Genomic DNA, 14,775 nt, shown 5'->3' with positions numbered 1-14,775 from the left:
GTCAAGGTCACACATTGAAAGGAAATGTTGTTCAATGGTACCAGTCTGAGCACTGTATCTCAATGTGTGGCCAAGTTATAGGGAAAAAAAGTTGGGGTTTTTTTGTGACATCATGAACTTTGACCCCTACCAATCTTTTTACTGGTAGGTCACACATTGAAAGGCCAAGTCATAGATAAAGGTTTTTTTGTTGTTTTTTTTTTTTTTTACCTTGAGCGAAGGTCAAGGTCACACATTGAAAGGAAATGTTGTTCAATGGTACCAGTCTGAGCACTGTATCTCAATGTGTGGCCAAGTTATAGGGAAAAAAAGTTGGGGTTTTTTTGTGACGTCATGAACTTTGACCCCTACCAATCTTTTTACTGGTAGGTTGTACAGCTTTGGTTTAATTAAATAAAATACTCCACTTGAGATGAGATTTTCATAAATTCAATTCAACTTTATTGGTATAGTGCAATTTACAACAAAGTCATCTCAATGCGCTTATCAAAATATAAAATTCATAAGATGAAAAAAAAAACCCAACAAGATCTACATGAACAAGCATTTAGCGACAGTGGGAAGAAACAACTCCCTTTTAACAGGAAGAACACTGACCATGACATTTTGGCTCCAAAAAAGGTCGACCAATCATCCTTGACATTGCCTCTATGAGATGACATACATGTCATCCGTGCTGCATTAATAGCCTAGGAGGAGTTCTCGGACAAAGGAGTTGCGGAAAAAAAAGAAGAAGAAGAAGAAGAAGAAGAAGAGCTCCTACGATTACAATGTATTTGGTTATTTTCAATTGCCAGATACAATAAAAAGTAAAAGTGAGTGAGTTTACTGCAATCATGTTGTTGCCAGGATAAGTATGCATATGTATGCTTAAAACAAAAAAATATTGAGGTAGCACCAATAAAATGAACTATTAAAATATGGTAGAAATAAATAATAGGAAAAGAAGTATCAATTGTAATTGGGAGATGTCTTGTGGCCTTACAAACAATGAACACACAACACTCTATGATCTCCTATTGACACTCCGCCTCCCCAAGCCGCGCACGTCAAGTATTTTCAAGAAAGAATAATAAGGGTTTCCAAATCTTCTCAAAATTACTAATTTTCTCAAGATAAAGTGTACATTTAAGTTCTGTCTTTTCCTTTCCAAAACTGCAATTTTTTGCAATAACCAATGCATAAGATATAAAATGCCACTGTGCATACCTTATGTTCTTAATTTGTCTCTTTAGAAAAAACAAAAACATTAAGTGTTGGATTTGGCATGACCTTAAATTTCAGGACCTTGGACAGGTAAAAATGTCATTCCAAAAGGACTGATGTCTAGAACAAAGTACATTAACTGTGTAATAAAGTGTCTCGTCGTTTCTTGCAGACAATTTTATCCAAAGCACCATACAACAGGAAAAGGTTATTAAAAGACTTGCTCGACATCCCACAGTAATGTCGCAGGTTGGATTCAAACCAGTGACCCTTCGATTACAAGCCCGTTGCGCCACCACAGCCATTACATTCAGTCGGTCACTGCCCCATCCACTTCAACTGTGCTCTGACCACTGCTTTCACTTGTGATGACACAGCTTTTGCACCTCTGCATTCAAAGAGAAAATTGTTGCTAAAAAGCTTATTCATGTAGAGCGGCTTCAGAATTTCCTGAGCACGTCAAGCTCAAAAAGACATGAAGTGAGAGAAATTGGCTGTAATTTCCAACAACTTATGAGCAATTTGTTTCATTTCAATGAAAAACCTCCTTTTGTGTGGAAGATTATGGACTTCCTTTATACTTCTTTGTGTTTGTGGTTTGTTTTTCCAACAGATATTCATGAATTAGTTTCATTTCCAGAAAAAGTCTCTTTTCTTTGAGCCTTTTTACACCAAATCCAATGTCCTCATTCAGCACCACAGCAGAGAGATGGATGTTTTTCTATGAAGAAGTTGACACCCTTTTGAAAGGGCTCATTTTGTTACAATTCTCATGACTGACCTTACAAGTGAGCTTTCTAATACATCCTGTGTGTCAGAGTGTAAACACGGCTGTCACTTTGAGCTTTGTTTATGTGCGTCTGCATTATTTTTCCAGCATGCATAGTAGCATACCCCCGCCCCCACCACGCACTCCATCTCCACCTCAACTCCTCCTTGAAGTGTCAAACTGTCACATCGCTCAGACTCAGCCAGCTGCAAACAGCTGCTTCACGACATGACACATGCAAATCTTCATGTAAGAAACATGTTCAGCGTAACCTGCAACGGTACCTATGGATAAAGATAATCCTTCAAATAACTATGGTACATTTGAATATTGTCTAACAAAATTTGCGAGTTAAATTGGCAGTTTTGATGCTAAATGTAAAAAAAAAACAAAAAAACAAAAAAAAGAAACAATCTTTCTCTATCTTTATATCGCTGCTCAGGTTGTACACGTACACCATAAACTGGTTGGCAGTATTTCCACACACAACCACAAACACACTTGGATGAACATGTGATGTATGTTTTTGAACTGCAGAGGACACGGAGCACCCGGAGAAATCCCACAGGGAGACACACACACACACACACACACACACACACACACACACAGCCAATAAACACACTTATCTGTGTGTCAAACGATGCACAGCACATAGACACGTCAGGATGCACTGATGTAGAATGTAAATGTTTATATAAATACCAGCGTTGAGAAGTGCTTCTACGTGCTGTACTGCAGTATCCGAGACCAAGACTTGCCCAAACCCAGAATGCACCAGGACCAAGAACTTTGGGAGTCAACCAAGACCATAAAAATCAATTTCTAAACCCCAATGACAAGGTTGAACTGTTATGGTGCATTGAAATCCATTTGACAGACATAAAGAAGTTGTCAACATGCAAGAACATGACAGATTTGTTCAACCAAATCCTTGCAAAAAAAATGCCACTGACAAGTGCCGAATATACAATGTCGGAAATAAACTGAATAAATAAATAAAATAAAAATAAATTATTTTTAGAAATCTGAAAATAAGATGTTTATTTGTCAGGTGAATGAAGTCTAAAGTAAATAGAAAAATAATGTCCTGATGTCCCAGTTTTTGCAGTTTCTGAGACAACACTTTACTTGAATTTGTATGCATAAAGGCTGTCATTATTATGACATGACGCCTGTTTGTTACCCTAACTCTAACCCTTCGTTACCCTAATCCCTAACACCACCTAACTCCACTGGATGCCTCTACCTAACCCAAAAAATGCCAACATAGCTCCAAAGGTGTCACAATTTTAGCGACCAACACTTAATGACAGCCTTTATGACACCCTATTCATGCTAATGACAGAATGACAGCGTAACGTCAGCCTTATATATAAAACTTGAAATAAAGTGTTCCTGTTTCTGATACATAAGACACTGAAAAAGATTCCAAGGAAGCAGAACAGTCAGTGAGCTAACGCTAAATGTTTTATATCAAATTACAACATGAATTCATCAAGAACATTTCCAAGTGCTTCTCCTTATTATCACGTTAAGCGCATGCTGCCACCTCTGAACCTGGTCCACTGGAGATTTCTTCCAATAAAAAGGAAGGAGTTTTTCCACCCACTGTTCATGTGGATAATGTTGGGTTCTTTCTTTCTTTCTTACTATGGACTCTATACAGTATTTTATTTAGCACTTTGAGATGACTCTGTTGTAATTTGCGCTATATAAATAAAGTTGAATTGAATTAACAACTATTCTGCCTTTCAATCTCAAAATTGGGTTTTAGCATCTAATTGTGAGAGATTCAACTGTCCAAAGAAGTCCTTCCCCTCAGTCAACGACAGCTTATAAGTGAGTTGTTGTTGCGTAGTGCCTCTGTGTGGCCAAACGTGCACAGCCTCTGTTACACTACGCCCTGTACATCATTACATTAAACTCTGTATATTTTTCCCTTAATTTTTGTAAACATTTACACAAGCTTTTCATTACATACTTTGGTCAAAATTCCACAATCCTTCCTCACATCTTCATGTAAACATCCAAAACCAACTCAAAAAACTACTTCAAAAATAGTTTGTTCATCTACTGTTGCACGATTTATTATAATTATTTAAAAAAAATGAAATAATTACGAGTTTATCTGTAAGATAAACCAGCAGGGTTGGGGTCAGTTATAATTGAAATTGTGTAATTGATAATTAATTACAATTATGGTGTAACTATAATTGAAATTGTAACTTTAAAATGATGTTGCTGTTGTAATCGTAATTAAGTTCAGATAATCAACTTTGTCATTGTGATTGGCCATGAAAATTCTATAGAAATGATCAATTATAATTTCACGCAAAACTGGGGAGCCATTTTACAGTTCTATGTACAGTTCTACACATATGTAGTTCATTATTAAAATACGTTTTATACCAAGCCCGCATTTTACCCGTGAAAAAAAATGTAATGGAGGGGTACACTGACACAAAAAAGCCTCAGACTCTCACACCAAAATGATTAAAACCTATATTTGAATTGATTAGGAAGCGTAACAAGGAAACCAATACATAGGAAACAGATCAGTTTATAGATTATTGTTTTTTAGTGTATTTTACAGCTGATTTAGGACCTGTTATCATAAGAGATGCTAACAGAAAGCTAACACAAGACGAAGGTTAACTTTTATTAGGTTGATTAATTGTAATGGAACTTTAGTAATTGAGAAAGCAATTGTAATTGACTGTGAGGATAAAAAAAAAATTATGGTAATTTAATTGTAATTGGACATGGGTGATTGAAAAAGTAATCGGTAACTGAAAAAAAGTCATTGACCCCAACCCTGACAGGCAGTATACTTTCTTTTTTGTTTATTAAATGACTATCACTTCCTGGTTTGGGTGTGTCCCACTCTCTGCCATCTCTCCCAGGATGTGAATCCTCTTAAAGGTGGATTACTGCACTAAGAGGTCGACAGTGGGAAGGAAAGCAATGGGAAACAGAGAGCAGGAAAGAAACTGGAGGTGAACATGCAGAACAAAGAGTGAGATACAAAAGTGGATATCAAAGAGCAGATGATGGAGACGTCCCTGTGGCAAACTAGGAACCAAGAACGGAGCAGAAGATGGTTTGTGCACAGGGTGAGTTCTTTTCTACATTGTTCTTTATAAAGAATATGGGGCATTGAGGCCACCTCAGTTTAGTAGCAGTTTGTGTTTACATTGTCAAAGACATGTAACGCTTAAGTTTGGTTCCTCATAGGGAGAACCAGACCGTCCTGGCATGGTGAAAGACACGCCCCTGTGTCCGATTGCTGACAAGGCTTGGATCCACTAACCTGTTGGGAGCAATGTCCCTGCTGTCCCTAACACACTCTCCAGCCTGGAGTGTGTGTTCTGCTCTGTATATGATCAATATTATCATGGTGCTACTCCCACAGGCCAAAGGGGACAACGTTAACACAACGTTAACACAGAATGGAGGAGGGTCACAGTGTGGGGACTACACAAATCAGGTGGAGACACACACACACACACACATACACACACGCACACGCAGTCACTCTTCATGGTAACAACAGGGTTAAAGTAGAAAGTATCTATTTGTGCGGTTGCCATACAGACAACCCCCGGTGCTATTGGTACGTTTACCGAAGTACAAGTACGTAGCGTCTTAGGTTTAGGGTTAGGATTAGGTTACAACCCAATATCGCAACCATTTTTAGGGTTAGGTTTAGGTTTAGGGTAAGGTTTAGTCTTAGTCACACGACCTAAACTGGCCAATGACTGACCTATAACGTGACCTAAACTGACCAAATAGGGGCGCTGCGTACGGATTGAATGTCGGTTTGTTGATACGGCAACCATATGGATAGCCGCTTGATTCAGAGGTCAGAGGGGCCGATCGCGCATTATGGCAGCCTCGTTTTCGTCAGTCTGCCCCAGGGCAGCTGTGGCTACAATAGCGGCTTGCCACCACTAAGTGTGGAGTGAAAGAATAATGCCTTAATTCTGTAAAGCGACTTTGACTGTCTATGATAAAGAGCTATATAAAATCCAATCCATTTCTGCCTACGTCACAAGAGTTGAATCATTAATGTCTGTTATTGATGCTAATTGCTCAATGCAGGGGGTTTGGAGTCAATTACATTTTCAGTTACCAATGTTCAATTACAATTACACCAGTTTAAGGAGACAGCATTTCTACTATTCCTAACATTCCAGTTCCTTTGCACTGAAAAACGTCAAAAAATGGCTGTGCTCGATATGGAATATAAAGGAAGTGTTTCTCGCCCATCAGGTGTTGGAGAACGGGATGTGTCGTGTGGTGGCCACACTGCCTCAGCTGGGCGAGCAGAGGTGCCCTGATATGTTCCGCTGCACCGACGAGGTTTCCTATTGGCTGCACGAGAACGAGGAGAGAAAACAGCAGATTGAGGCGATGAAAGAGACCATCTCTGAACTACAGGCGGAGCTAAGGAACCACCGTCACCGCCTCAAAGTCCTGGAGCTGCAGGTGACCAATCTGGTGTTGACTCAAAAGGTCAAAAATCAAGGGAAATCCTTTCAACTGCTTTGAGCATTTGCTTTAGCCGAGCTGACGTTAACCTATAGGTGTCAAGGAGAATGTGACGTTTGTTAGGTTTGCATCAGACCTTTACGTTTCATCAAGAAAAGCTTAGATTTGGATTTAAACTTTATCAAATCTCCTTTTGTTTGTTTGTTTTTTGTTGATGAAAGTAAATCTGCACAATCAACAATGCAGCTTCAAACACTAGTAGTCACACACTCCTGTGACGTAGTGCTGGGTCATTAAGGTGGCTTCCTTTCCAGCACGTCCTTGACCCTAGTCGCTAACAGGATTAGCCTCCTATACTTCACGTGTTCACAAATGAGTCTCAGGCTGTGAGCTTATACAGACGGACTGATCATTGGCCATAGGTGCAGCGTACAGCGTTGGTAGTAATGGGAGTTAGTCTGATCCTCTATGCCACATATGTCAAACTCAAGGCTCGCGGGCCAAGTTCGGCTCACAAGAACATCTAGTTCGGCCCACAAGAAGTTGTAGATAAAATACGAAGGATGTTGCAGTACTACATTATTTACAGCAGAAACTGTGAGTTACTTCAAAGGTACTAAATAATCCGAAGGTCTACTGGTTTGATATACACTTCTTAAACACTACATTTTCACTGTTTCACTTTAAATAAAGGGTAAGATAACATCGGAAATTAGCAGTAACCTAAAAAGGTAAGAAATAGTTCAACAATGCTTTTTTTTTCTTCATTCAAGCAAATGTTTCATTTTCATTACTTTTCATAGGAAATCTTTATGTTGCTATTAACTAGCCACCAACTAACATGTTTTTAACGAATCATAAAACATGTAAAAATGTTGTACCATTTACCAATTTTGTAATATTTTAGAAAAATCCACTTTGGAGCTTTTTTTTTTTTTTTAAAACACATCGTGTCACAATCTGCAGCTTTTTTTAAACTAAATCCTACACTTAAACAAATTTGTCTCAATCTCTCCGTCGAAAATGAACATTTAAAGATGGTTGATTTAATACAAAAACGTATCAAGTGCAGCGTGTACTCTATTAAAGCTCTGACTACATCTATCACCTGTATTTATCTCTGTTAGTTTGAAACTTGGCAAGTAAATCAGATTTTACACCAAGTTCTATGGTTAATATAGTGCTCTTGTTAGAAGAGCACCTCTTATGGTCCATATGGGCTACCTGGTGCACGCAGGCACCATGGTGGTCACCCCTGATTTACAATAATGTTAAATTGCAAAAATTATTATTTTTTGGTCCGGCCCACTTGATTTCAAATTGTGTCATATGTGGCCCTTGAACTATTTATTTATTTTTTTTATTTTTTGCCTCGTCTGTACATGCTGTCGAAGGTCAACACTACATGAAGTGCAATCTTTTTACAACAGCAATTCATGTTTTGTTATTGCAATTAAATAAATGAATTTATTTTATTGCATTATTGTGACCACCACCAGCTCTCCCTAAGGAAGGATAAGGAACACTTTATTAAAGGGAAGATATTAAAAAAAGAGGGAAGTGTTACACCTAGGTGAGGGGAAAGGGAACAGGGAAGAGGGAGTCAGGGTAGGAAAATGGAATGGGTGGGGAAGAGTCGACTATTATAGGGTGAGAGTGCAATGTGCCCTTGAACTAAAATGAGTTGGACACCCCTCCTCTATGCGTAAGCTTGGATTAGACCGTGTGTGTGTGTGTGTGTGTGTGTGTTCAGCACAATTTTGAAGACAATTATGTATGTTTCCATATGTGTTTTGTTAGAGTGAAGAGAAGAATCATTTGAATCTTTCATTAGAGCGACGTCTTCATGAGTTGGAGCTGCACTACACTGAAGCCACCAGTCTGCTGCACCTTCAGGGGACCCTCATCTTAGAGCTGCAGGTACTCTCTCGCCCTTCAGCCTGTATATTCCTGAAGATTTTAGAAATATTGCAATTGTTTGTTTGTTTTTTTATTAAGCACCAGCTACACAATCTGACACTCCTGGGGGATAAAATCAAAGGAGGTCCTGGATGTCTGGTCAACATCGTCGAACCCAACCCACTAATGCACGCTGAGGCGGCACTGAAATCAGGTACACACTCACGTATGAGGTAGGGTTGGGAGATTTTGCCTAAAAAAAAAAAAAAATTCGCAGATTTTTTGAAGAAAAATTCGAGTTTCGATTCGATTTTTTATTTATTTATTTATTTATTTTTTAATGCACTTAAAAATGACATATTGTCAAAAGTCCACTTTATTGCTGTGATTGTCCTCAAGAGTTAAAATGCAAAATAAAAAGAAAATGAGGCTCTGTCATTCAACAATTTTAAGCTTTAACCCAGGTTTAAACAAAAGTGCAACAGCAACTTCACAGCTTATATTTTCTGATGAAGAAATCAGATAACTACATATTTTACAACAAATAACATTACAATTAAAAAAATAATAATAATAAACTCTATAAAAAATGAAACATGCCTGTGGCACGCATACAGCCTACTCAAAGGATAAACAAATGTAAACAAAGAGGGGGCTGGCTCACATCGCGCTACGGTAACCCACAAGGACGGAATGCGAAAAAAGTCAGAAAAAACTGTGGTGGGAAAAAATAATAATAAAAACAATTAAAAATAATATTTTAAAAATAAATACATTTTAAACTTGAATTTGCAAAATAAAAACAGTTTTTTTATCTACAAATTCGATAAAATCGATTTTTTTTTGCCTAGCCCTACTATGAGGATGTGTCAGCAGAGGGTGCCAAACGCCCCCCTTTTCTTTATGTTCTTCCCCTCAGACGTGCTACATGTGAGGAACTGCCCCATCGACTGTGCCTCTATCTTCTATAATGGGGTGAGGAGGTCCGGTTCCTACACTGTGGTGCCATCACTGTCAGGCATGCCTGTGGAGGTCTATTGTGACATGGATACAGATGGTAAGGATGTGTTTGAACAGATACATATAGTATAGTACTTCATATACATATTTTAACCCTCCTCTTATCCTTGGGGTCAATTTGACACCATTCAATGTTTATCATTAAAAAAATCATTGTTGACTTTTTGTTTTCTTGCTTCATATTTCATGACTTTTCCTAATTTGGAGTCCCTCTATCCTCAGGGTTTGAGTGTCTTCTAACTACTAACTAACTTTAGCCACCAGAGCGTGTCAGCGCACTGTTTAAAGGGGACATATCATGGTTTTAAATCCTTTGTTTTTAGATATAAATCATACATTTGTGGTCTACATAAAGTAGAACTACAATGCTTGGGTCTGAATTCCTCATTATTATAGCTCCACGGGCCCCTTTTCTGATGTGCTTCTGAGAGCAACTCGTTTTGGTGCGGTCTCTTTAAATGCAAATGAGACAAAAGCGGCAAAATGAAATGACTAATGAAAACTTTACACTTAAATTAAACCACGTAGGCCATATCATCAAGGATCTAAAACGAGCACACAGCGCTAACATATGAAGACGGTGCAACTGCTAATGCTAACAAAACAATGACAGGGACGTCTTATCATCACACTTTTTAGCGTTATTTACAGCTTACCGAAGTGCTCTGTTCGTCGTCTCCAAAGACAGAAGGAATTGAACCCTCAATCGGACAAAGTCTTTCGGCAAATCCTTCTTTATACTGGTGGAGGTTGCAGAAGCAGTCATCCTTGAAGTGCTTCACAGATGTGGGTACATTTCCATAAAAAATAAAACTCAACCAGGCACTTCGAAAAGGTTCTGATGCTGGGAGACGGTGTAATGAAGCGTGTGGGTTACTACATCCAACAACTGAACATTTTGACTTATCCTCTCGTAACTTCGGCATCCTTGAGCTTGGACTACAAAATAAAAGCGAGAAATAAAAATGGCGGATTGCCCCAAGTGTTGGGCCTGGAGTTGATGTACTAATTTGGCAGTTCCGCTGCAAATACTGTGACGTAATAGTTCAAAAAACGTAATAGAGAATAGAAAAATCAAAACAGATTGAAAAAAATGACCAAAACAGAATATAAAGATATCTACGGAGCACCTGAAGAGACTAATTTGATTTTTTCTGTACTTCTAAACACTCTAAATATACAACAAAATGCATTTAAGGGCTAAAACAACAAAAAACAATGTCTAAATAAATTAAACCTTACATATTATTTCCAAAAAGGAGCCAAAAGGAACTTGCTGGAATTAACAACACGATAGTTGACGAAAATATCAATATGGTTTGATTAGGTTTTTGTTCTCATGTATATGTTTTCAATTTGTCCTGGTCTAGTAATCGTTACTTTAAAAAAATGTAGGCGACAAAAGCTACGACGAAAACTTTTAATCAACAAAATTAACACTGAGCTGGAAAAACAAAGAGTTGTCCTGATGAGGCAAGAATATGATATGTGTGAAAGCTGATTGGCTGAAATATCCAAACAAGAGATGCCCACATACTGTATAGGGGGATATTACGTGTATTTGAAGCCTAAAAGTATACAAATGACTTGAAGACATTTCTAACATGAATTATGACAAAGCATCTATGGCTTTAATCGTCCTATTTAGGCATTACATGTTTTTGCCTCAGGTGGTGGCTGGACTGTAATTCAGCGGCGAGTCGATGGCTCAGTGAGCTTTGACCGTACATGGAGGGACTACAGGGTTGGATTTGGTGACTTACATTCAGAGTTTTGGCTGGGCAACGACCACATCCATGATCTGACCGCTCGGGGAGACTACAGCCTCCGCATTGATCTGGAGGACTGGAGCAACGTGCACAAACATGCACTCTACCAGAGCTTTAGGTGGGTGTCATACACACTTTTCACCGTCCCGTACCCCTTCAGACATTTACCCTGAACCCATGTATAATATAATAATGTAATGTCACATAAAATGCAGCCCTACACTGAATTTTACCTATTCTTGTTGGGGAATGAGATATAATAAAACATCTTATTCAGAATTATCACTCGAATAATTTTATTAATTAGTCTATTGGCATTTTCTTTGAGAAAAAATCTCTTTTTAAGGATTAGCTAGCACAAAGCAATGTAGCGCTCGTTCTATTTGCACTTTTTTAGATGATAACGCCTAGTCACCACTAGAGGGTAGTCTTTGTGCTGTTTGTGGCAATGTATGGAGGCTCCCGACTGCTGCTCTATGTATATTCTAGTTTCCATTGTTGTCACGCTATTTAAAAAATAACAATTCAAGCACCCCCTATGACATCTTGCATACCCCACTTTGGGAACCTTGGCTCAAACATGGCACTCCAATTTAGGGTCCACTGGACATATTTTTATTTTTATTTTTTAAATATATTATCTAAAATATGAAGAATGATGTAATACTGTACAGTGATTTATAAGAAAAAAATCGAAGGCTTCCTGTAGTTTTCTTTAAAAAGTGCTATATAAGATATTACTATTATCATTATTATTGATAAAGCTGAAGTCCAATAACATTATTTTTTCTGCAGTTTTAAAGGATTTTTAAAGGCAGGGAAAATGTAGTGTTTTGATTGTATAGGCGTGGTATGTTGTGTCCCATTTTGTTGAATTTATATTGTACTAAATGTCTTTGAAGACATTTCGATGATTCATAATTTTATGCCATAAAACAATAAAGAAAAGTGTTCTTCAATTTCAAAACTACTTTAAGCATTTATTTTGCATAGTTATGTTATTGGCATATTTAATTTCATGCACTAAGACTAATTTTAGGCCCTTCAATTTATGGGCACTCCTGCTCTAGAGCGTTTATAGAGTCTGTTTGGTTTTTTTTTATTGCAGTGTGGAGGATGAGGAGCATCAGTACCGCCTTCATGTGTCTGGCTTCAGTGGCACCATGCAGGACTCTTTCAGCTGGTACCATGACAAACAAGGCTTTAGTACACCAGACAGTGGCAACATCTGTGCCGAGATCTCTCACGGTGGTTGGTGGTACAACCAGTGTTTCTACGCCAATCTTAATGGAGTCTACTACGGGGTAAGCAAACACACTGATCACCTCTCATTTTAGAGAAGTTCAAAGCTGTTGACAGTGTGTTTAACCATCACCAGGGAGGGCAGTACACTCCTAGAGGCCTGGGCCCACTGGGTCCTGATGGGATCGTTTGGTACTCCTGGAGAGACTCTGATTACTACTCCCTACGCAAAGTCACCATGATGATCCGACCGCGCAGCTTCCGAGCACGATTGTCACCGTGATGACTTTCACGGGGATGACACATCTTGCTCAGGAAGCAACAAGGTGCTGAAGATACCCAGTGATTATGTGCATGAGAGCACACAAAGACAGCTAAGAGACTGTCATTGTGTTTTTACTACAGGCAGTGGTGGACTGGCCATCTGGCATGGCGGGCACCGTCCCGGTGGGCCGTCGACCCAGCCGGTCCGGTCGTTTTTTTTGGGTTTTTTTACAAGCGGAGATAGACATTGTAACAAGTGGCCAAAAATGGTCCAAAATTGGCAAAAACATGGCAAGAAAAGAGTGAAAAGTTACTAAAATGGGCAAAAAGCAGTCAAGAGTGGCCAAGAAAATAGACAAATAGAGGAATCGGGTGGTATGTAATGGAAAAGAGTAACCTAAAGACTAACTAAACCCCTACTTTCTCCTAACCTGTCACTAGGAGGGAAATTCGAAAAAATGCCTTGATTGGTTTTGGGGTTTAGTTACTCTTTAAATGTGCAAAGTGTGGGCAAAATGTGGCAAACAATAGTGAAAAGGGGCAAAAATGTGCAACAAAGAGGCAAAATGTAGAGAAAAAAGTTGCATATATTGGGGAAAAGTCAGCTTATTTGGATGTAAAGTGGCCAAAAAAATAAAGAAAGGAAAAAAAAAAAATGTATGGAAGTGTCAAAAAGAACTTAAAAAAATCGACAAAAAATAGTGAAAAAAAAAAGGATATTTATTGGCAAAAGGAAGTTAAAGTCTGAAAAAAGTGTTAGAACTTTTTGAAAATGGCAAAAATGGGAAATAGGAAATAAGTAAAAAGGTTTTAAAAAGTTCCCCCTTTTAAGATTTTGGGGGAATAAGAATTAGACATAAAAAGCCACATGTTGAGCATTACTGACTTAATAACAGTGTCTACAGTACGTGGTGTCCTCTGATAATGTAGTGGGCTGGTCTGGACAGAAAATGCAATGGTTGAACTTTTGTCCCAGTCCACCTATGATTATAGGTGATGTACAAACAATATACTTTTGTTATGTAATGAAGACTCATGTACAGTTTCAGATATTTCTTTGCTTAGATAGAGAATGGGTTTATTTTTGTACTTGTTACACAATCTGCCAGTTTTTCAACAATCAAGCCAAAGTATACCTTCTCACAATATGCATTAAAAAAGGCAGTGCCAGATTAGAATTTAAAAGAAGTTTTTATGATGCTCACCCAACTAGTAGAAATCTAGAGCAGGATTTAACAGCTGGTGAAGTACATAAATGTAACCTTATCGGGTAAACACCAAATGCAAATTGTGGTTGCTTTTTGTTAGAAGTGGGAAGAAATAAATCTTTTTAAATGAAATCAAGTGTTTTCTTTAACAGTGGTCAAAAGTTTTCATGATAGTTTTCCCAAATTCTTTCAAAAAAATACAATTCCTAATAAAATATACATAATATAAAAACATTTTAAGTGCCATAAAACACAGTGACTGTACAAAAGACATATGAATTAATTTGTGTGTTTTTTTAAAAAAAAAATACTTGTATTAAGTTTTCAGTGAAATGGTTCTGCCAGTGCTCGATCCTTTCAACGCATGCGCGTAGACTACGTAACTTCCTTCGCTCGCAATCTTTACGACAAAGCACCTGGGACGTGATATTTGAATGTAAACCGACCATACGACATTTGTTAAATATATTATTAGTACACATGTAAATATTTGACACCGCAAGACAATATATACAAAAAATTATCATGTGTTTGAAGGTTGGATGCATAAAGAGGTGTACATACTAGTGCTATAAAGGGGTATATTTGCAGGTGCAAAGTGAAATAACGTGTGCAATTTCCCTGGTTGAATTCTATGGGACATGTGCATGATAAATTTATAAATAAAGTTTGTACCAATGTTCGCTGGACTTAAGCAAATGGATAATAAATGTCATCCCGTCCTTAGACCCTCCTTCAGCAAGGAAAAACCAAAAAAAAAAAACCCAGTGGGAAAATTAATTACACACAAACATGTGATGTACATCCAAGGTGTGCATTAGGTTATAAACACGTGATGAAAACATTAGGGTTTGTAATGGCGTGTTTGTGGAGAAATGTGCATGTTTCGCTGTTTGCTTTGAGC

The 14,775-nt window shown here is 38.0% G+C and overlaps 1 protein-coding gene across 1 annotated transcript; it reads left to right on the top strand.

The window, feature by feature from the left end:
* Nucleotides 1-5,300: 5,300 nt before the first annotated feature.
* Nucleotides 5,301-12,722, top strand: LOC114458068 (microfibril-associated glycoprotein 4). Its single transcript, XM_028440314.1, has 8 exons — nucleotides 5,301-5,465; nucleotides 6,251-6,466; nucleotides 8,270-8,389; nucleotides 8,468-8,582; nucleotides 9,288-9,425; nucleotides 11,059-11,275; nucleotides 12,266-12,461; nucleotides 12,536-12,722. Exons 1-8 carry the CDS (start codon nucleotides 5,301-5,303, stop codon nucleotides 12,680-12,682), a joined length of 1,314 nt encoding a protein of 437 aa, XP_028296115.1. The 3' UTR covers nucleotides 12,683-12,722.
* The last annotated feature ends 2,053 nt before the right edge of the window (nucleotides 12,723-14,775 follow it).

This window comes from Gouania willdenowi, chromosome 24 (genome assembly GCF_900634775.1).
Source record: "Gouania willdenowi chromosome 24, fGouWil2.1, whole genome shotgun sequence".
Lineage (NCBI taxonomy): Eukaryota > Metazoa > Chordata > Actinopteri > Blenniiformes > Gobiesocidae > Gouania > Gouania willdenowi.
Note: the sequence above shows the minus strand (reverse complement) of the source record. Positions and strands in the feature narration are given on the sequence as shown.

Excerpts from the sequence above, each read along its gene's own strand:
- LOC114458068 (XM_028440314.1), top strand. The coding sequence starts at position 5,301 with ATGTCCCTGCTGTCCCTAACACACTCTCCAGCCTGGAGTGTGTGTTCT. Across the intron at positions 5,466-6,250 it reads GTGGGGACTACACAAATCAG|GTGTTGGAGAACGGGATGTG; the intron begins GTGGAGACACAC and ends CTCGCCCATCAG. Across the intron at positions 11,276-12,265 it reads GCACTCTACCAGAGCTTTAG|TGTGGAGGATGAGGAGCATC; the intron begins GTGGGTGTCATA and ends TTTTTATTGCAG.